This window comes from Ochotona princeps, chromosome 2, assembly GCF_030435755.1.
Source record: "Ochotona princeps isolate mOchPri1 chromosome 2, mOchPri1.hap1, whole genome shotgun sequence".
Lineage (NCBI taxonomy): Eukaryota > Metazoa > Chordata > Mammalia > Lagomorpha > Ochotonidae > Ochotona > Ochotona princeps.
In genome coordinates, this window is record NC_080833.1 from 34,583,777 (window position 1) to 34,606,899 (window position 23,123).

Here is a 23,123-nt window from a genome sequence, read left to right on the forward strand (position 1 = left end):
TTGCAATGCCCATCAGGGTCGCTCTAGAGCCCCCCCCCAACCGAAAAAAAATTAGATTAGATAGACAGAGACCAACAAGGAAAGCTTAGAACTAGACAGGAAACGTCAGCTTGGATTCACATATACCTTACTAGGTAGGACACAAAGATTAGTTACTCCTCACTGGGGTATTGAAGATTTCTCTGCACACCCCTCCTAAAACTGTTCTGCGCCTCAACTGTTGATATATGCCTTGTTAGAGTTATAAGCCAGTTTGAACCATCCTAAAATTCGCCAAGTTCAGTAAAAATCATTCTTCAATACTATAAACTGTTAAATATAAAAATGAAAATAGACACAAGACAGCTGAATAGTACCCTATAGCCATTTTAAGGTCTATAGCAGCCAGTTGTGTATAAACTAAAATTGAAATGTCAACGAAGTAGTCACAGGATGTTGTTAAGAACTTGCATTTTCTAACATATTGGTCACTCAATACCATGTCAATTAACTCCATAGTGTTGCAAATTGTTGCTGATATTGTGTTGTGCTTTCAGACCAGAGATGGTCTCCCCAAGAAACTGCTGAATTGAGCTGGACAATAAGATGCTGGACTCTATGCTTGGTACATGCTTGCAATGAAGGAATCATGACTGGATTTGAACTGTACTACAGCAACAATGTGGAGGAATCCACCATGGGGGGAAGGCATGGGGAGGGGTTGGGGGGAATCCCAGAGCCTATGAAACTGTGTCATAAAATGAAATGAAATTAAAAAAAGAAAGAAAGAAAGAAAGAAAGAAAGAAAGAAAGAAAGAAAGAAAGAAAGGAAGGAAGGAAGGAAGGAAGGAAGGAAGGAAGGAAGGAAGGAAGGAAGGAAGAAAGAAAGAAAGAAAGAAAGAAAGAAAGAAAGAAAGAGAAAGAGACAGAGAGAGAGAGAGAGAGAAAGAAAGAAAGAAAGAAAGAAAACAAACAAACCAGGGACAGATTAAAGAAATGTAGTCCATGTCAAACCTCCAAATGAAACCTGGTCCAAAACTCGTTTCTGCTTCCCACACGCCTGAGGGAAAGGCATACTCTAAGAACCAAAAGTGTACTGTGCAGGAGTCTTGGAGTGAAAGACCTGGGAGCTGCTCAGGAGTGATGCTGGGATGGTTCTCTTGATGCAGATCTTGCCCATAAAGAATCTCTTTGGGGAGTGAGATTCTGGTGCAGCGACCGCGGCCTGCAATATCAATGCACCTGTGCAAGTCCTTGCTGCTCTGTTTGCTATCCAGCTCCCTACCAATGTGCCCAGCAAAGCAGCAGAAGATGGCCTAGGACTTGGGCCACTGCAACCCAGTGAGTGGAGTTCCAGATTCCTGGCTTTGGCCTGGACCAGTCCAGGCTGTTATAGCATTTGGGAAGTAAATCAGCAGATGGAAGATATTTTTGTCTCTAGCCATTGCTCTGCTTTTCAAAAGAAAAAAATGTAAAAAAAAAAAATCTGTCACCCATCAAGTCAATCTGAGAGAGTTGTAACTTAGGCATCATATTCTAGTCCTTTTACTCTCATTCTCATCCTAAATCTCAGCCTTTCCGGACTCCATTTAAATTCATCTCTGTTTGTCTTTACTAAAGTAAAAATCAAGTTCTCATACTCATTGGAACTACTCACCACATGATGAATTTATTTAGCCTGGACAAGAAATCAATCACTAAAACTATATTCAATTTCTTTCCTTTATTACTAAGCCTATGCCTGTGCCTCTAATGATTTTGTTCCTCTCCTCCCTAGCTTTTCCACTTTCTCCACTCCCTTTGTTGGCCAGCTCTCACCAGCATAGAGGCTCTGCTGCAAATCTGACCCAAAATGACCTCACAGAAAGGATGCTGTCCTACCTGGAACTGACAACTTCTCCAACCCACCTTCTAAGCTTTCTCTGAATCCTGTCAGCCTCCCACTATCTGGAAACGTGAAAGAAGACCAGGTTAAAAAAAGAGAGAGACGGAGATTTAAAGTTGCCGCTAAAAAAGTCTCAAGCTGCCCAGCCCTTTCCTACAGTGATCCAGTGGTAGCCCAACATAGCTGTCTGGCCCCAAACTCCGCTCCTCACCTGTTGTTCACAGCACTGCGGAGGCTTAATGAAGTCAAGATGTATTACATTTATCACTTGCCCTTGATCCACTCAAATCTATCACTATGTCACAGCAGGAAGTTAGATTGATCTGACAGGATTTGCTCGTCTTCACACACCCATGTACATTATTACTCAGTACCCCACGCGCTTCTAGCTGTTTGCTGATTGATTATCTGACGATCAGGTCAAGTATCTTCTCTGGAATCGCAGTAAACTAACAGGTCTATAATTTCCAAGATCATTCGTATCCCCCTTTTACAGATAAGCAAGACAGCAATGCTTCTTCCTGAGCTCTCTAAAGCAACAGCTAATGCGTTGCTAATAATGAACCAGGGCAGCCAATTCCTTAAGTGCCCTTGGAATCACATCATCGGGGTTCATTGATTCCAGAGACAATCTTTAATCAGGCCCAGATCCTGGTGTACTACATGATGCCCTACCTTGGCCTGGGCCTAGAAGGCCTAGGTGCCTGAGTCTGGAAAGAAAGCCAGTAATACAAGCGTTTTAAGTCTATTCTGCTTTATGTCTTCAGCACTGCGGTTGGCAGACAGATGGATGGACAGATAGACAAAACAAAAATAAAAAGAACAATGTCCTTGAAAGAAAAAGTAACAACAGCACATTAAATTGAGACAGGAGTCAGTTTCACCTTCAGGAACATTGACAATATCCTCTGCAGGACAAGACACCAAAGCTGTATAATTATGTATCCTTACAACCTACTTGCAAAGGTATGAAACACACATACACGTAAGCAAGTACCAAGTGACAGAAAGGGATGGATCATATGCAAGAGATGTTTAGGATTTTAGTTTCATGCCCCATTAGGGCTACCTCAGTGACAGAAATTTTCATTCATAAGGGAATTAATATAGCACATTAGCATATGGATCCCTGATTTCCAACCTAGAAAAACCCACATAGCCCAAATTCTCAACACCCACCATGCCAGAAAAACTAAAAGTTGGAGAAAGCAGAGACAACCCTACAGCACATACCAGAGCAAAAAGCAGAGAACATTAAGAATGGTTTGGGCTGAAGCTACTGCAATAGCATAGCAAGGTTAATTGTATGGGAGCTGGCATCCCATACGAGCACCAGTTTGTGTCCAAGCTGCTCCACTTCTGATCCAGCTCCCTGCTAACAGCCTGGGAAAGTAGCAGAGAAGGCAAGGCCCTGAGACCCTACATCCAGATGGTAGACCTGAAAGAAGCTCCTGGCTCCCAGCTTTGGACCAGCCCAACAATGGCCATAGTGGTCATTTAGGGAATGAATCAGAGGCTGGATGGACGATGTCTCTATCTATCTTACTCTCTCTGCTTCTCCCTTTTTCTCTCCCTCCCTCTTGCTTTCTTTCTCTCTCTCTCTCTCTGTAATCGTGATTTTTAAGCAAAACAGATCAATCTTTAAAAAAAATAAAAAGAATGGTTTAGGTAGCTCACAAGCAGTATTCCCTTCCACTTAAAGTTTCTTCTTTTAGGCTGTCTCCTTCTCTAGAGCCTGCATTGTCTTTCAAGGCTTCAGAAAGCCTGATTCCAATGATCTAGAGGCATATAGCTCTTCTAACAGAGAAGAGTTTAAAAAAAAAAATTAAAAATAGGGCCCGGCATGCTAGCCTAGTGGCTAAAGGCCTTGCCTTGCACATGCCAGGATCCCATATGGGCACCAGTTTGTGTCTCAGCAGCTCCATTTCCATCCAGCTCCCTGCTTGTGCCCTGGGAAAGCAGTCAAGGACAACTCAAAGCCTTGGGACCCTGCACCCGTGTGGAAGACCCAAAAGAAGCTCCTGACTCCTGGCTTTTGATCAGCTCAGTCCTGGTCGTTGCAGTCACTTGGGGAGTGAATCAGCCGACAAAAGATCTTCCTTTCTGTCTTTCCTTCTCTCTCTAAATCTGACTTTCCAATAAAAACAAATAAAAAGAAAAGAAAAGGATTATGGTATCAGCTGCAGGTAAAATATGCTACCTTTCTAAATACCCCTTTGCCCTTACTGGAAAAAATGGGCCTGGTTTTCTTGGAATGGACTTCATTTCTTCTGATCTCCCAAGGACACTAGTTGAAGTCCTTTCTTTCCCTCCTTGCTTACCACTGAAAGCTGTTCCCAAAGCCAACAAGGCTATGCAGCTCAATGAAGTAACCCTGCAGGGGGGAACTATAATCCTAGAGCTAGACAAAGCCAAGGACCCCATATCATAATAACTGACACATCAGTCACACAATTATCTCCTTAAAGCAAACACCAAGCACTTCAGATCATAGCACAGGTGCCCTCCCCCGCCACACACACACACACACCCCATTGCAAACGCATGCTTCCCAGTAGCATTAATTTACATGGTAAAAGGACTTTGAGTACATTTGGTGACTAGGCAAAGAACTTTTCAAGAGGCCAACAACATACTTGTTTAAGTTATGTAATGCTACATAACAAATCATCCCAAAACAGCTGTAACCACTTGTTTTCTCTCTCACAGTTCCCATGATTTGGGAATTTAGGGGGGGTGTAACTACCCGTCTGGCCCAGGGTCTCTCCTGAGCTCAAGTCAGATGCAATGGGGGACTGCAGTCATCTGATGGCTTGACTGGGGCTGCTAGATTCAATTCCAAGATAGCTCTTTCATGTGACTGGCACATGGGTATCAGCTTTTGGCAAAGGGCCTCTATTCCTATGCACATGTGCCTTTCTTCAGGTCTACCAAGGCAGACTCCAATGGTCTTTGTAACTTAGCCACACGCTTCCCTTCCATGATGGATTTCTGTGTATACTGACTCACTGTCAGAGGTGCAAATACTGGTGAGGATCAATGGGGGTCATCTTGGAGGTTGGCTACCATACTACTCCTTAAAAGAATGCAAAGCAGTAGCAGGAGGGAGGGGAAAGATGAAAGGATGGAAGACAAAGAAATATTTCCATTCCCCAACATCAGAGTGGAGAGAAACAATGTGCTCAGCCCTCCCTGGAGACTTCCCGGGTCCACGTCATCCTAGCATGCCTGAAGCAGGTCCTGCTTTGGAGGCAGAGACTCCAGGGGAGTCACAACAAGCCAGGATGCTACGAGAAGGCTCTTCATGGGCCCAGGAAGCAAGACTATCCTCCCTCCCTCCTTGCCCTCCCCACCTTTTCTGAAGCAACGATGCATCAGTTACCTGAGGATGAATCTGTGGCTTGTCGCACGTGGCCTCAAAATCCAGCACTAAAAAGTAGTGATACCTCTGGGGAGGGAACGACACCATTGCTGCCATGGATGCGCCAAAGCCGTGGGCCGCCAGCTTCCTGGTGGATATGGAGCAGAACTCCGGAACACCACAGGGAGAAAATAAGTGGGAGCCCAGCACCTTCCTTGCTCTTGAAAGCAAATACGAAGAAAATCGAGCTGCTCCAGTCTGCAAAGGTGCTAGCATTGAACATCCAGAAGCATCTAAAACTTAGGGGAGGAAAGTTAAGGGAAAAAAAAAAAAAAACAAAAACAAAAAACAGAGAGCCTGGATTACTCCCCCTCCCACTGTACCCACTGTGGCACTGTTCGAATCAGTCTTCAGGAACATCCACGCAACATGAGCCTCTCCCATGTTCTAAATCACAGTCTCTGTTACGGAGTTCAAGACCCTCATACCAGCACCTGCAGCATTATTACAGCTCTGAGTCTCCCAGATCATTCTCCAAACACCACGCAACACTGGCCTTCAGCTGTAAATGGAACTCTGAAGTTCAAAGGAAAGGAAAGCAAGAAAGTCCATGGCCCCTTGTCAGGTGGCAACACTTAACAGTTAAGCTAAGGGCTCCTAAACAACAAGAGGTGACCCATTTGCACAAGCAGTCCTGGGCGCTAAGTAGACTCAGACAAGCAGTGGAAAACGCCCAAGGTTCTTGCCTCAGCTCCATTATTAGCCACTTGTCCCTGGCTTCCCTGCCCGCACCCCTGCATCTCAGCATTCCCTCCTCCCTTCTCCCAATGGGAAAGCAATTCCAGTCACAGGGGAATTAGCTCAGGGTATTTTGGTGACTTCCCAACCCCCACACTAGTAAGTGGCACCCGGGGGACTGAGCAAAGCCTGGTGAGCACAGCTGGCCACAGCCTTAGGCCTTGCTGTTTGCTGCTTCAGACTCCCTTTCTTATGGAGGCCTTGACTGACGGCAGGACTTTTTAAATAGGGAACGAAAAAGAGAAAACCCAGATGTGGCAGTAATGGGAGCATTACTAAAGTCTAGTAAAGTTTTCTGAGTGAACATGTGCAAAAAAAAAAAAAAATTAAATTACTTTTCCTTTAAGTTTTCCCTTTAAGTTTGCGGAATGTCTGCTCCTCAGAGGGCTCACTAAATATAAAAATCAAAGCCCAAGTTTTACTCACAAATAATTCAAACTCCCTAAATAGGAGGAGGGAAAAAAGAACAAAGCAGGGACTTTGTGTCTTTCTCCCTTTTATACTCAATATTCAAATTTCCCACAACTTTAATCCTCAAACAAGAAATCTCACTGCTCAACAGAGAACAGCCATAGTCTCTAGTATCAGAAGCCTCATTCCAACAGAGCCAGGGCTTGCCTCCGAAAGGCTGCCAGCCGACACCTGGCTGCTCCCACCCAGAGCAGAGGGGAGAGCACCTGGTACAGTCTAAAACAGCCTCAAAGGAAGGAGCCCATCATCACCTGCATGCATCAGAGGACACCCAGTGTCACTTCTCTTGCCAGCTCTCTCCCAAGTCACAAGATGAGCTGCATGTATTTGTCGGCAGTCTAGGCTATGTGTTAATGTCCTCAAGCCTTCTAGGGAGAGTTCATGGGGATCCATTGTAGCTAAGGCGAGACGGTGTGTTAGGCTCCTCATGCACAAGCTGGGCAATTGTTCTCAGCATGTTATGGGGTTCACCCAGTGATAGCCAGCACCCATTAAGAGTGGGCAAATGGAATATGGCTGTGTCCCCTACCCTCTGTCCTGAAGGTGGGTCCTAACAGCAATGGAATGCTAATTCCATCCTCAGCAACTCCACCCCCACCCCCACACCACTTAAGCATTCATTCCTGCCCACCTGTGACTCACCTATCACCTGATAGGGGACAGTACTGCATTGTTGTGTAACCACTCCCTTCACAATCCCCTTTAAAAGGCCCCTGAAGCAGGGGCTCACTCTCTTTCTGGTCAGGTGCTTCCATTGCTCTGGCACCTTGACTCTTGGCCAACCAAGGACAGGTAATCCCCTGAGCATGGTTCCTGTGTACTGCTTAGATGGGACAATGGATATAGCAATGTTATTTCTGGTTTGTGTGCTGTCAGGAATTCCAGGAGAGGTGAGGCCTAGCAGTGATGGAATGTGGGCAGAGAAGCCAGGGAAAGGTGAATGTCTGCAGCTTTGCAAGTGTGCCCAGGTTATTCATTGCATGTCTTTTAAGATAACTTATATTGTTGGGGAAGCTGGGACATAGGTCTTCAGCTTAACGGATGGAGTTAAGGGTAATGGCCATTTGTTCCTCTTGAGGTTATGTTTGGTTGGATTATGATTGGTTGCATTGCCATATGGACTTATGATATGCTATTTCTAGAATGCTCTATTATCACCAAGCTTGGTTAATAAAGACTCCTTAATAAACCTTAGACATGTCTGGTGTGATCTCGCTCACACCCCATAACAATTACTGCTTTAAAAATGTAGCCAATATTCCTCAGGCTAGGTAGACAAAGGCAGGCTTGAGCTGACTATGTGACTTCTTCGGAAAGTAGGACCAATATCCCTTTGAAGGCCAGAATCCCAGATGACTATATCAAGCACTCCTGCCTGAAGGCCTGCTAAGATAGGAGACATCCGTCTGCTCAGATCATTCTTTTACTTTTAAGATTTATTCTCTTTTTATTGGAAAAGCACAGGTAAAGAGAGGAGAGACAGAGATCTTCCATCAACTGGTTCACTCCCCCAGATGACCACAGATTGTTCCCCCACTCCTCCATAGAAGGGTATCATTTGGACTTTTCAAAGTCTCAACTTTCCCAAATGTGTATAGAGTATACACATTTTCTTTAAGATTTATTTTATTTTTATCACAAACTCAGATATACGGAGAGGACGAGAGACAGAGAGGAAGATCTTCCATCCAATGATTCTCTCCCCAAGTGACTGCAATGGCCAATGCTCTGCCGATCTGAAGCCAGGAACTTCCTCCAGGTCTCCCACATGGGTGCAGGGTCCCAAAGTCTTGGGCCATCCTTGACTGCTTTCCCAGGCCACAAGCAGGGAGCTGGATGGGAAGTGGGGCTGCCAGGATTAGAACCGGCACCAATATGGGATATCCCAGTGTTTTCAAGGCAAGGACTTTAGCCACTAGGCTACCGTGCTGGCCCCAATTATACACATTCTGTATCGTCACTAAGACTTTGACAAAACTACTGACAATTTAAGTGTCATCATTAAGGAAGGCTTCCAGGTTTGAATTCTGGCTTTGCCACTTAATTAACCACAGCACCTTGAGCAAGCTCTGCTGTTCCCCACTTTTACAATAATGATAATAGTAACTACTCCTTAAGTGAGAATGAAATGGGACAATGCATTTAAAACACTGAGATTAGTGTCTAATATCTAAAGGCTCAATAAACACTAACTCAGCATTATCACTACTGCTATCCCATCAGGCTATGCCCACCTACCCTTGCCTGAACCCCCATGCTGTGGGTTTCTGACATGGGATAGACACATAAATCTAGATGTAAATGTTGAGTATAAAATATACAAGGGAACATGGAAATGTTCATGGTGTTTGTGGCACAGCAATTCAGCTGCTGCTTGGGATGCCTAAGTCCATGCTGGAGTGCCTGGGTTTGAGTCCCAGTTCTGACTGTAATTCCAGCTTCCCATCTAATGCACAAACCGGGAGGCAACAAGCAACGGTGTAAGTACATGGGTCCCTACTTCCCACACGGGAGACCCTAGATGAAGCGCCTAGCTCCTGGCTTCCGCTTAGCCTAGCTCCAGCTGCTGCAGGCATTTGGGCAATGAACCAGCAGATGATCTCTGTGTTTGTCCCTGTCTCTCTATTGCTCTTTCAAATAACAACTTAAAAAAAACTTTAAAAGTTCATGAAAATGGAGTGAGACAATAAGCTTATTTTGGTGGAAAAGTACTTTTAGGGCCCTGCACCATAGCCTAGCAGCTAAAGTCCTCGCCTTGAACGCGCCAGGATCTCATATGGATGCTGGTTCTAACCCTGGCAGCTCCACTTCCATCCAGCTCCCTGCTTGTGGCCTGGCAAAGCAGTCAAGGATGGCCCAAAGCTTTGGGATCCTGCACCCACGTGGGAGACCTGAAAGAAGTTCCTGGCTCCTGGCTTTGGATCGGCGCAGTACCAGCCGTTGCAGTCACTTGGGGAGTGAATCATCGGATGGAAGATCTTCCTCTCTGTCTTTCCTCCTCTCTATATATCTGGCTTTGTAATAAAAATAAATAAATCTTTTTCAAAAAAAAGTACTTTTAAATCCATGCATGGTGTTTTCATGATACATATTTTCCATGAACTGAAGATCACTCATTTATATGGAATTCAAAAAACTTCCTGCATTAAAATAACCTTATTGTTTAATTCCACTTTCTACATCTTTTTAAGCACCTTCATATACACACATGTGTAAGTACATTTTTTTGCCCTTAGGAAGGACCAGGGAGCAGCAACATTCAACAGCAATGCCTACTTCGAGCACCAGTTGCCTTCCAAATTCCACTCTCTGGTAAAAGAACCAGAAACTCCTTGGAGAAATGGCCAAGTGCAGGACTACGGCAGAAAAAGCACTCGATGAACCTAGAACATCTCATACCAGAAAGCAAGAAAATGTTCAAAAAATGATGGCAACATAAGGCACAGAAGCCACCTTACAGGCACACCCCCTGGACAATGAAGTATTGAGAATTACAATGCACTGAAGTAAGCAGGGAACTATAAGTTCATAAAAACATAAACAAAATTAAAGCTTGATAAGGGGCATTTCTATGGTTTTAAGGTAGCTCTCCACAAAATGCTTATTAATTACAACAGGGAGTAACTTTATAATGGAGATACTTGGCAGGCATCACATTAATCAAGGGATCAAAAAGATCATCTCAATAGTGGGACAAATCAAAACCGTGCCCCATCTGAAGGGTTGCAGTGAGAAGAATTCTGTGATATGCCTGCTGAAGAGGCATAACCTGAATCAAATCATAAGCAAATCTCAGACCATCCCTAATTGAGGACGATCTACAAATTAACCAGCCTGTGATCTTCAAAAGTATCAAGGTCATGAAAGACAAAAAATGTTTACTCAGGGAAGTCTGAAACAGACTAGGAAGACTTGATAACTAAATGCAACACATGATTCTAAAACAGATCATTCTGCTACAAAGAATATTCTGGGACAATTGACAAAACTTGAATGGGGTTTGAAGATGAGATGGAGGTAACATATCAATGTTAATTTCCTGGTTTTGATGGCTTTATTATACTTAGATAGAAAAATGGCTTTCCCTATAGGAAATACACGCGAAGTATTCAGGGTGATAGGATATTAGATCAGCAACTTAACCCTTAAATGGTTCAGGGAGGAAAAAAATTCTTTATACTCTCCTTGTAAGTTCTTTGTAAACTGTGGCCTTTTCAAACTTCTTAAAATTTCATTTTTCAAATTCAAGTGCAAAAAAGCTGAGCATTTGGCCTACTGGTCAAGCTAGCAGTTAGGAGGCCCGTGCTTTACATCACGGTACCTGCTTCAGCATTCTCCTCTGCTCCTGACTCCAGCTTCCTGCTCACGTGCACCTTGGGAGGCAGCAGAGGACAGCTCAGGTGGCTGTGTTCCTACCACTTGTGGGCAAGGCCTGTGTTCCAGGCCCCCTGCTCTGGCCATGGTAGTATTTGGGGAATGAACCAGGCAAACTTTCTACCCCATTTAAACAAAACAAAAAAAAATTAAGGAAAAAAAGACAGAACGGTTGATATTATGGCATAGCAGATATAAGCCACAGCCAGCATCCCATGTGGGGTACCAGGATCCCATAAGAGCACTGCTAATGGCCTGGGAAAGCAACAGAGGATGGCCTAAGGGCTTAAGTCCCAACCACTAACGTAGAAGATCCAGAAGCAGCTCCAGGCTAAAGGTCTCAGCCTGGCACAGCCCAGGTCACTGCAGCATGAGGGAAGTGAACCAGTAGATGGAAGATCTCCCTCTCTCTTTCTCTGCTTCTCCATACCTCTCTCTGTAACTTTACCTTTCAAATAAACAAAAACAACTTTTTAAAGATTTATTTTATCTATTTATTCTTATTGCAAAGCCAGATATACAGAGAGGAGGAGAGACAGAGAGGAAGATCTTCCATCCGATGATTCACTCCCTAAGTGAGCACAACGGCCGGTGCTGCACTGATCTGAAGCCAGGAGCCAGGAACTTCTTTCAGGTCTCCCACACGGGTGCAGGGTCCCAAAGCTTGGGGATGTCCTCGACTGCTTTGCCAGGCCACAAGCAGGGAGCTGGATGGGAAGTGGAGCTGCCGGGATTAGAACCAGCGCCCAATGAGATCCTGGCGCGTTCAAGGCGAGGACTTTAGCCGCTAGGTCACAGCGCCAGGCCCAACAAAAATAATTTTTTTAAGGCAAAAGAAAGAAGAACAGCTCTAAGTTGAGTCCCAGTAGGCAGGCTGCATGCTCTCCTATGGCTAATGTCAGTCGCTCCTCCAGGCACACCACAGTTCAAAGAGTCTCTCTTCCCCAAGTTGATGTTCCATCAGTAGAGCCCTCACTAACAGCCCCTCCCGGGATTCTTGCCACTGTGGAACCTCTTCAGGAAATAGCCCTACCCCACACACAGCGGTGTCCTACTACACTCGACTTGGGGGTTTCTCTTCTCTACTGAGGTTTTCATCCTTTAGTCACAGCTTTGCAAACTATAGGTCTAAAGCTTTCAACATCAACTGTGACTATGCTTATCGGGTTGAGGGACAGAACTCAAAGAAACAGTTTATGATTCTGAGTATTTCTGCAAACTACATTTGAACAGAGACTAGGGTTTACAAACATTTATTCTCGGATATCCTTTTCCTTCTCCTAGCAAATTAAAGATAGTAAGCAGCCTATGGCAAGGGGAAAAAAATGAATGATTTCTCAAAAAAAGGGCTCATTCCCTTAGTGGGGCCAGCGGAGAGGTGAATAGGGACTACCATGGGGCCAGCGCTGATTTGGATAAAGCGGGCCTGCACCACAGCCCCTGGAGGATGGTCTCCGCGCAGACTATTTACACAACAGACGCCGATGGCTCCTCTGCAGCCATTACTGTCTATCAGGTAAATAACACATGTGCCAAAACACACACTTAATGAGGGAAATAATATGCCTTTATAAAAAGACTCAATCTGTATTTACCTGAGAGACCAAAGACGCACCAAATCACCAGATTAGCGGAACCGCAGAGGAGTCGTTCCGGTGTCTTGGGTAAATAGACATTTTATAGCCTCCATTACTGGACGGGGGAAGGGAGGGGGGGCAGCCTTTACTACACAGACAGGCCAGGGGAGCTGAGGGTGGCCAGAGGATCCCACCATCAAACACATGGTCTACTCCCACTCCACCTCCCCAGCCACACTTGGAACCTCTGAGTTTACAAAAGGGCATTTTATAAAGCACAATGTTATCCTGCATTTTCCATGACCTTTTATAAGACCCCTTATATATGGATTTCAGAGTTTCTCCCATGAGAATAAACATATCTTTTAATTCTGCTTTCCCATACCACATCTACATTCAATCCACGCCAGTAAAAGCCACCTCAGGAGGCGGGGGCACATTCTGGAGATGCCAAGGTACCTGAAGGTAGTTCTGAGTGCAGCTGACCAGAAGCACCTGACACCCCTACCACCACGGCTTCCTCAGTTTCCAGACCTAGGACAGCTTCCTGTCCCAAACTGACCTGCAGTTTCCTAACAGCCAGGCAACTGAGTCAGAATCAAGAAGGAACAGTCACACTCTCTGGAATTCACTGGGTCACAAGCTTTCTTTTAGCTAAAAATAGCCTTAGAAACTATAAATAAACTGCACGCCTTCAAAAGCCATAATCTCCCTTCTAATGAATGCATCCTTACCGCCAGGTACTTCCTGTGAAAATCACAGATTGTCAAAGGTGAAAGAAAACCCGCAAGGCAGCCAGCCAGGGAAAATGAAGCCCAAAAAGACAAAAAGGCTGTCCAACGGCCACAGCGCAAGAAAGAGAACCAAGCAGTCTCAATGTGAAGGCCAGGGTCTCCAAGCACTGCTCCAACACATGGAGGAGGCCTCACCACTCATCTCCCAAGCATCTCTGCGGACTCCCGGAGGCAGCCGGCAGTCTGAGGGCTCTGTGCTGTCTTCTGAAGGCTAGAAGTCAGAGACAAAACAAAGCCTGATATGCCCTGGAACCACGACTTGACTTCCTGATGCCCAAAAGCGGAAGGGGAAGCACGAACTCACCTTAACAACACACAATCATCCCTCTCTACAACCAGCCAGAGCTGCTTCAGGTCTGAGGAAGCACGAGGCAGGGCTTTCCCACAGCAGGAGCAGTGGCCAATCCTAAACCACCTGTATAGCTCAAGTGACTGAAGTCCTTCAGGAATACTAAACGACAGCAACATCATGGACTGGCTCTTGCCTTCAACTGACCCGCCTCAGCAGCTCATGTCAGTACATGAAGAGGCAGCTGTCTGTAATGTGCCAGCTGCTGGCTAAACCATCAGCCAGGCCCAGCAGCTTAGGCAATCTCCTTCCAGGGGCCAAAGCTGGAAAGGACTTCCTTGCAAAGTGCTGCAAGTCTGTGGCAATCCCACTGCATACAGAGAGGCCAAAATCTTGCTTTCTAATACATAACTGAGCTGGAGCCAGAGGAAGGAAAGACGCTGATCCCATCATCCCTGTGAGCACCTCGAGCTCTCGCAGACAGCATCTACAGGAGAGGTATCCAGAACTGCTCAAACACCTCCCGTACCGCTGCTATCACGATGGAAAACTGGTAGAGCGGTAAGAAGTCCATTTAATCTGGCTATTAAGACATTGGTATCAGGTAAATCTGGGTTCAAATCCTGTCACCACTATACACTCATTGTGACAATACTTTTAATAACAGCTGCATCTTTGACGCTCGACCACGCAATGCACACAAGTATATGTGCTCAATAAAACAGAGTTTGTGTTCTTAATATATGAGGAAGAGGAAAACAGCATTTTCTAGAACGCTACTGAAGCCAGTCCATGAAAGCACTAGATCAGAGATTTCCATGTTCTCTCACTCTGTCCTTCCAACTATCACACAAAAGGGTTAACAGTATTTCCATTTTGCACATGAGGAAAGGAAGGCTCAGAGAGACCCAGTTGCTTGGGGCCCTGTTTGTTCTCCACTGTGCTCAAAGACCCTATTTCTTCACTTGTCTAATCCCTCAACCACCATCTGGCTAATAATTCACATCAACTTCAGTTCTTGAGTTAAGGTGTAGCTTTTCTTTTTAAGATTTATTTATTTATTATTGTAAAGTCAGATATACGGAGAGGACGAGAGACAGAGAGGAAGATCTTCCATCCAATGATTCACTCCCCAAGTGACTGCAATGGCCAGTGCTATGCCGATCCAAAGCCAGGAGCCTCTTCTGGGTCTCCCACACGGGTGCAATGTCCCAAAGTCTTGGGCCGTCCTCAACTGTCTTCCCAGGCCACAAGCAGGGAGCTGGATGGAAGTGGAGTTGCCAGGGTTAGAACCGGTACCCACATGGAATCCCGGCACGTTCAAAATGAGGACTTTAGCCACTAGGCCACTGCACCGGGCCCTAAGGTGTAGCTTTAACTGAAAGTAACTCAACTTGAAGTGATCACCAAATCTGCCTAGATCACTCAAGTGTATATTATTTTATCATTTTTAATACATACATTTTAAAGGAAAACAAAATACAGGCCTGAGAACAAAAGCAAAAACAGGAAGGGGTGCCTTGCATTAACACAACTGTAGCACTAGAAACTCAAAGCCTCCTGTCAGACACAGTACCAGGGGAGCAAACTTCCCCATCTCCAAGGGTGGAGGAACTGGCAAGCGGCAGGGTCAAGTCCAACTCTTGCTCAGGACCTCAAATGTGATATTTTCTTCCACAAATCTGCACCCTGGTAAATGCTCCTTGCTGTTTTGATATGCACTTCCACTGTTCACCAGGCATTTACTGCCACTTCTTCAAAATCCAGCTCAGAGCTCTTTCATTTTAGTAGCTTTCTCTGATATTCCATAATAATAAAGTTAATTGCTTAGGTATGATTTATTCCTGTTTCACAGCCTTCATCTCACTATATCAGAAGATGGCATCAGTTTTCTCCTACCACTAATAATGTTCAGTGAGTTAGGGGAGGATGGAAGACAGCAGTGTGGGTGTCTATGTGCATTTGTATGTTTAGGGGGAAAAAAGTGTATCTGACATCATGATCCTTTGGCTTTTTTTTTTTTAAACACATTACAAAAATTCAAGCAGCATTAAGAGCATGAGATTAATTTTTTTAATGTAAATGGAGCATGAGATTTAAAAGCCTGAGAAACACTGAGCTGAATTCTAAGGACAAGGATCACCTTGTACTCACTTCTGTATTCCCAGCACCCAGCACAGTCAGGCAGACAGTAAGTGTGAGTGAGGTCTACTGAAGGGATGACCATGCCCAAGGTTACGATGCCAAGTGCTCTGGAGTCAGAACGTGCTAGAATACAGCAAGACCTGGCACTGAACAAAGCTTCCTTTCTTTCTTTCTCTATCCTTCCTCCTAGGCCATGCCACTCTGTCCTCATCCATGAGAGAGAGAGAGATGTCAGAATACTATTAAAAGGATTAATTTAGGGACCGGTGTTTGGACTGTCACATCCAATCACTACCCACAGATCTACAGCTTCCCAAATCAGGCTCATGCAAAGAAGAATCAATTGCAAGGACACAGAGGGTCTGAACAGGCATACTAATGGCCTCCTGAGGTGCCAGCGGCCAGCTTTGACACTCCCATAAATTATCCGCCTTTTGATTTTACCTGTAGCTGTGGGGCACAAGGCACAATTTTGAACATATCAAAGCAATCCCTCCTAACCCAAGGCTCCCCAAGGAATGTTCCCAAAGGAGGAAAGGCTAAAAATAATGACCCTAAGGGAATCTGTTTCCCAATAGATCAGGTCCTATCAGTCATCAATTAAAATCCAAAAGAACCAAAGAGTTACAGTGGTTGAGTGAAGCCCAGCAGGACTGGACCAGGTATACACATACAGCAGTCTTTCACCCAAGGGAAGGCTAAACCATAGCAACAAACCAACATAGCTTCACGTGCAGGGGACTGTGCTAGGCTTGGCCCTCCTCACAGCAACTGACAGAACCTCCCGGAGCCTAATTTTCCTCACATTGGTACAAGGACACAAATATCCATCACCTGAGCCACTTACCACAGTGCTGGTGAAAACAGTAAAAATAAAAAATAAAAAACTATTCAGGGCCAGAGGCCCAGTGGCTAAAGTCCTCGCCTTGAATGCGCCCCGGGATCCCATATGGGCACCGATTCTAATCCTGGCAGTCCCGCTTCCCATCCAGCTCCCTGCTTGTGGCCTGGGAAAGCAGTCGAGGACAGCCCAAATCCTTGGGACCCTGCACCTGCGTGGGAGACCTGGAGGAAGCTCCAAGCTCCTGGCTTCGGATCAGCTCAGCTCCAGCTGTTGCGGTCACATGGGGAGTGAATCATTGGACAGAAGATCTTACTCTCTGTCTCTCCTCCTCTCTGTATAGCTGCCTTTCCAATAAAAATAAATAAATCTTCAAAAAAAATTCAAGCAGCACTTTACAAAGCTGTGCAAGCAACAGGGATCAGGAAGGAATAACTGGTCGTATTTGGTGAATTTCTATTGAAGAAGTTACTCACTTGCTTCACTTTTCTGACCGTACTAGGACTAAAGTCTATCCTAAAAAACAGTTTTGGAATTCTGCGACAGGTATGGTGGCACAGCCCATTAATTCTTCACCTGCAGTGCTAGCATCTAATATGAGTGCCAGTTCTGATCTCGGCTGCTCTACTTCCAACCCAGCTCCCTGCTCATGGTCTGGGAAAGCAACGGAGGACGGCCCAAGTCCTTGGGCTGCTATACCTGCATGGGAGATCTGGAAAAGACTCCCAGTTCCTGGCTTTGAACCGGCTCAGCTCTGGCCATTATGGACATTTGAGGAGTGAAGCAGAAGATGCAAGATCTCTCTCTCTGCCTCTCTTTCTAATTATTTCTAGCAAAAATAAATAAATCTTTAAAAAAAAAAAGTTCTGGGCCCAGCTTGGTAGCCTAGCAGCAAAAGTCCTCGCCTTACACACACAGGGATCCTGGCAGCCTTGCTTCCCATCCAGCTCCCTGCTTGTGGCCTGGGAAGCCAATGGAGGATGGCTCAAGCCTTGGGACCCTGCACTCGTGTGGGAGACCAGGAGGAAGCTCCTGGCTCCTGGCTCTGGATCGGTGCAGCACTGGCCACTGCAGCCACTTGGGGAGTGAATCAATGGACGAAAGATCTTCCTCTCTGTATCTCCTTGTCTCTCCATAAATCTACCTTTCCAATAAAAATACATATTTAAAAAAAAAAAAAAAGAAACCTAAATCTTTCATAATGGGTAATAAGCATGCCTGCCCTTCACCCCAGAGGAAGACTTCATCTCAAAAAAAATCTACTTTGCAAAATAGTACTTGTAATAAAAGCCAGCAAGACACTGTGTTGACAGTTTTAACTAAATCCTTAAGCATCCCTTTTCAATCCCATTATCTCCATTTTACAGATAGGAAAGTGAAACCCAGAGCGGGGAGTCACTTGCCCAAGGTCACACAAATACTGTTACTCGAAGCCCATAGGCTTCCTGCAGTAAAACAGGAGTCAGGAGGAAGACACAGGGACAGAGCAGACAGGCACAGGCCTCTCAGCTCTCACCTACCCATTAGGAAGCCAACCGATAGCATGTTTTGTGACACGTCACCACACGTGAATTGGGAGACAGTTTCAAAACTAGCAAAAGGTCACCAGCCTGTACAAACAGGCAAAGAAGAGCCTGAGTGGGACACATTATTAGGCCAGTTCCCTGGAAAGCGGAGGGAAATGGGTCATTTTCAATGTATACAGTTCATGAAGTTCAAAGTAACTGAGAGCTGAGCCTCATGATCAAGATGTCTTGCAGGACCTCATTTATTCTGTAATTTCTTCCTTAGGAAACAGTTCCTAAGGCTAGCACTGTGGGCAACAGAATAAGTCACTGCTTGTAATACCAGCCTGCCATACCAGAGTGCCCACTAAAGACCCGGCTGCCCTCTTCTGCTAACGAACCTAAGAACAGAACCCAGTGATGATGTAAGTGGTTGGGTCCCAAAACCTTTTAACTTTTAACTGCTTTCCAGTCTCTTTTTCCGTGAAATAGGATCTGGTACTTCCAACACTTTGGTAGACATTTTTTTAAGTTCCAGGAAGTCAGAAAGAGAAACAACATTCACATGTACATAAAGGTTCTGTTATAGTCTATTTTTAAGAACCAAATACAGGGACCGGTGTTGTGGGCATTGGCTCAAATCCCAGCTGCTCCACTTCTGATCCAGCTCCCTCCTAATGCAAGGAAAACAGATTAAGATGGCTCAAATCCCTGGACCTCTACACCCACGTGGGAGACCCAGACGAAGCTCCTGGCTATGGGCTTCAGCCTGGCCCAGCTGTTACAGCCACTTGGGGAATAAAGCAGTGGATGGAAGATTGATCTCTCTTTCTCCCTCACATAACCCAGCCTCTCAGATGAATAAATCTTAGGGAAAAAAAAAAAAAGGAAGAGAAGGGAAAAGGAAAGAGCCTAACACAGCCACAAAAGAAATAATACAAGATGCTGCCCATGTAACTGCCCCCTTACCAGTCTCCCTGCTCGGGAATTTTCAGTCCTTTTCGATACAGTGCATTCTTTGTTCACACTGACACTGGAGCAAACTCTCTACAACACAATCCTTTTAACAGCTTCATGCAGGTCTTAAATTGTTCAGCAAACTATGGCCCATAGCCAAATTCAGCAGTCAGCTGTTGTTATAAATAAAGTTTTATAGGAACAGTCATGCTCCTTTGTTTTCATCCTGTCTTTCATGCTAACCAGAGCTGAGGAGTCATGATAGCCTCACCAAGCCTAGTTACCTCTTGTCCTTCACAGGTAACACCTGCCAGCCCCTAATCTAATCATCTCCACCTCTCTGAATCCAACTGTTAAGTTTAAAGACTGGCCTCTGCTTCCCTATTCTGCCTCACATCTCACCATACCCCCTTAACCTCTCCCTTCTAAATATCATTTCAACTACACTGAACTTTCTCAAACTTAAAAAACCTCTGTCAAGTACTCACTTACTAACGACTGCTAAACATTAAAAAAAAAAAAGTCACTTGGTCTCTTTTGTCTTCATCTAATTCTAGGTGAGGAAGTTACTTCCTATAAGAGGCCTTTCCCAAAGATTACCACTCTGAGAGACTCTTCTGTATGCTCAGAACATCCATACATCCCTTATTAATGCATTCTCAGAGCACATCACAACTGCCTCTTCACCATCTGTCTTGACCATGAACTCTCATGCTCCCTGGTATCAGGGTGGCTGCCTTAAACTACAACCCCAGGAACCAACAAAGTGCCTGGCCCTTCAACAGCCTCCAAAACCCTGGACTTGAATCAACAGAATCCTCCTGATCCTGATCCTGGCAAAATGGGATCAGCCAACCACCCAAAGGTGATACACAATCATGTTCTCAAATGCTTTGGTCAAATACATCATCAAAAGCGAAATGAATGGGTTTCTTACTCCTGTCTTTCAGTGTGTATTTCTCAGAATGCAGGACGACTGTGGCTGTACTCAGTCAACTCAGTCACCCTGAACCCAGAGCAGGTGTTCACAAGACCAGAACTCGAGGACCCAGATTCTCCACCTCCGGTCCTAAGTTTGGTGAGGCTTACAGTACATACTGTTTTTATCAGAAGCTACAGAAAAATAGAATCTGCAGTAGTACCCACCCTTACCTCCCCACCAGCCCAAATACTCAGAAGGAAGAGCCAAACTTGACCATGCAAGCAGAATTCTCACCTCTCCTTACTTCGAAGATGCCAAGACTGGTGGCTGGGGATGCTGAAGGTTCTGGGAGAGCTGGCAGGCCCCAATGCTGTGGATAAATACACATCTCTGCAACAAGTCTATCTCCATAGGAAGATCAAATCCCCATTAAGGCTCACCTCCAACTCCTAAACTCAAACTGCGGTGTAACCGCTTTCCATGTGGACACACAGAGCTTTCAGACGGGAATTGGAGAATGATGGATTTCATTTTATTTACTGAAACATTTTTTTTTTCCTAAGGAGGCTTACTTCTTACTACACAGTTATGTTGTCTGATTGAGAAAAATGGCCATGATGTGGAGACCCTCTTGGATAATGTCAGAATCCCCGTCAAAGAGGAGACCCAGATGAGGCTGACAATACCCAGAAGTCAGGGACTGAGGAACAGGCCAGGAAGAGGAGAGGGCTTGCTTGCCACATCCACAGGCCATACTGCAAAAGGTCACAAAGGCCAGGAAATGCCATCAGGATAGACACTTCTAAGTCAGCACTAGGATGGTCAAGGCCAGCAAACCCCACATGAAAGCATCAATGGACGCCTATTATATTTATCACCCAACTCGGATATTCCGTTCAGAAGTTGTAGATGCCACCCTGTAAGCCAGGGATACATATGCGCACGCGTGCTCACTCACACACACACACACACACACCCTACCTAGGATTACCAATCTAAACACTTCAGGCTTAATTCCACTTAGATCTCCTCAGAAAATGCCACTCACCAACTGTCCCACCACAAAGAAGACACTTCAAAATAAAACAGGAACAAAAAAAGCTTTCCACTTAGAAATTTCAAGTTGGAGGGAGAGCTTTTAGCCAAGCTCCATGACCTAGTGGGTTGGTTATTTACTGGATCTTTGGGCAGGAATTGTTAATGAGCTTTTAATTTGGAGTGCTTAAGTTGCCAAAGTGCTCTGCGCTCCAGTGAGGCACCTCGGAATCCATACAGCAAACCTTATCAATCACCTCCCAGCAGCTCCCTGCCCCCACGCCCACCTCCTGACCAAGGCAGCAGTTAAGTGGGTTTCTAACCAAGAGCACAGGCACACATTAGTGGAGTCACACTCCAAGTCCCTGTTTATAAATTGACCTTTAAACGGTAGGGGATTCAGGTGTGATATACTGAAGCTCCAAGCACGCGCCCACAAAAACAAGGCTGCTGGATCTGATCAAGTCAGAATAAAGCAGAATTTGATGAAGCCAATTTCTGGTAAAAACACGACAATCAAAAAATCATTCAGGTGATCACAATCTACTGCAGTTCCAATAGTGTTGTCTCCAGCCAATGGGATTCATGTCACGCTGCCCTTCCACCGGAAAACCCACCGAAATCTGAAAAGCCTGTCAAAAGACAACAGCCTGGTAGGAGTGGCAAGAGGCTTACTCTAAAACCTTGATGGGCACTGCTAGCTACAAAATCCAACCCTAAGAACACATTCCAAACCCCCCAATGAGGGGCCACACATCTAGCATCTTCCAAATCTACAAGGGACAGCTACCTTTCCCAAGAATTCTCAGTTAAGCCTCAAGGCCACTTCATGCTTTTTCTAGTCTTAAAAAATATATATTTAAAAAAAAAACAAACAAGCACCTGTTGCTGGACCAGCTGCAGGAAAAGCAAACACAAAGCTAGCCAGGTTAGACCTCTTACTCACAATTGCCAACATCACTACAATCACCGCCTCCGAACTACAAGCTATTAACCGTGTGTGTGCGTGCGTTTGTCTGTCTGTCTCCCCGTCCTGAGCAGGGGGCAAAAGGGACCTACTATTAATTCCATGCTCGATGTACGGCCTGTCAGAGCCCTCTTCCTCTTCTCTAATAACCTCAGGTAAATCTGAACAAAGTCACCCAGGCTCTTGCAAAACCCCTGCCCCGATCCCCCTCGACCAGAACCTTCCTCAGATAGCCCAGGGCCAGCACCCAAGGCTGCACGAACTGCGCGCCACCACGGCCCCACACCCCACATGCATGAACCAGGGCCCCATGGGGGGCCTGTCAGCCTCACCCACCCCAGGGTGTTGCCCCCAACTCGGGCCCATCCAAGTCCAGGGGAGCGTAAGGGGAGGGGCAGGGGGCCAGGAGACCAGTCCTCCTTCCCAGGGCCGCCCCCGCCCCCCGTCAGCAGCAGGAGAGGCTGTCGCCATGGCAACGCCCCCTCCTTAGGGCCAGCGCGGCAGGCTCCCTCCAGGTGCAGGCCCCGACGTCTCCCTCGGCCTCAGCAGGGGCTGAAGGCAGTGGACGGCGGCGGGCGCGGCCCGCGCCGACAGTGGCGCCGGCCAAATAGCGGTAGGCCCAGCTCCGCCCGCTCCCCACCGCCCGTTCTCGGCCGCCTCTACAGCGACAGCCAGCACCACGAGTCCACAACACACCGACTCACCTCCGCGCACTCTGACCCCGACCGACGCGGCGGACGGGCGGGCGCTATAGCCAACCGCCGGGCCCGTCGCCCACCCCTTCGCCCAATGGGCTTTAGTGGGGCGGGGATTTCTCTCCCCAAGCCCTCGCTCTCCCACCGACATGCGCGTTAAGGTGTGTCAAGATGGTGGCTCCCGGCACCTGGCCTTATGGGACTTGTAGTTTTGTGGTGGCACGTACTCGGAAGGCGAGAGGTCACTTTGGGGCAGTAAAATGGATTTCCTTTCTTTCTTTTTTTCTTTCTTTCTCTCTCTCTTTTTTTTTTTGTTTGTTTATTTTTTTAAGGGAAACGTTCTAAGGCCTACCTTCACCCAAGTCCCTCACCTCCATGTTCCCCCCTTCAAGATATCTCAGAGTGCAGGCTCTGAAGAGGACATGTTCTCTGTAAATGGAAACTCTGTGTCCGTTTCATTCAACAGGTAATTTACCTTCAGCTGTCTGATATGGGCCATCGGGAGATCTGGATAGCTGGAAATTTTGA

At 46.0% G+C, this 23,123-nt stretch overlaps 1 protein-coding gene across 6 annotated transcripts in view; it reads right to left on the bottom strand.

The window, feature by feature from the left end:
* The window catches only part of ERI3 (ERI1 exoribonuclease family member 3), a 143,646-nt gene extending 121,002 nt beyond the window's left edge, over positions 1 to 22,644 (bottom strand). Inside the window, exons 1-3 of one of the 6 annotated variants that reach the window (XM_036494663.2) lie at positions 22,605 to 22,644; positions 20,193 to 20,268; positions 5,247 to 5,524 (exon numbers count right to left, since the gene is read on the bottom strand). In XM_036494663.2, the coding sequence (XP_036350556.1) occupies positions 5,247 to 5,501 (255 nt within the window). In that variant the 5' untranslated portion in view covers positions 5,502 to 5,524; positions 20,193 to 20,268; positions 22,605 to 22,644. Of the gene's footprint in view, positions 1 to 5,246; positions 5,525 to 20,192; positions 20,269 to 22,236 lie in introns of those variants that run through there. The other 5 variants (XM_012930867.2, XM_004598920.4, XM_036494661.2 and 2 more) reach the window with 5 other exon arrangements.
* Positions 22,645 to 23,123: the final 479 nt, after the last annotated feature.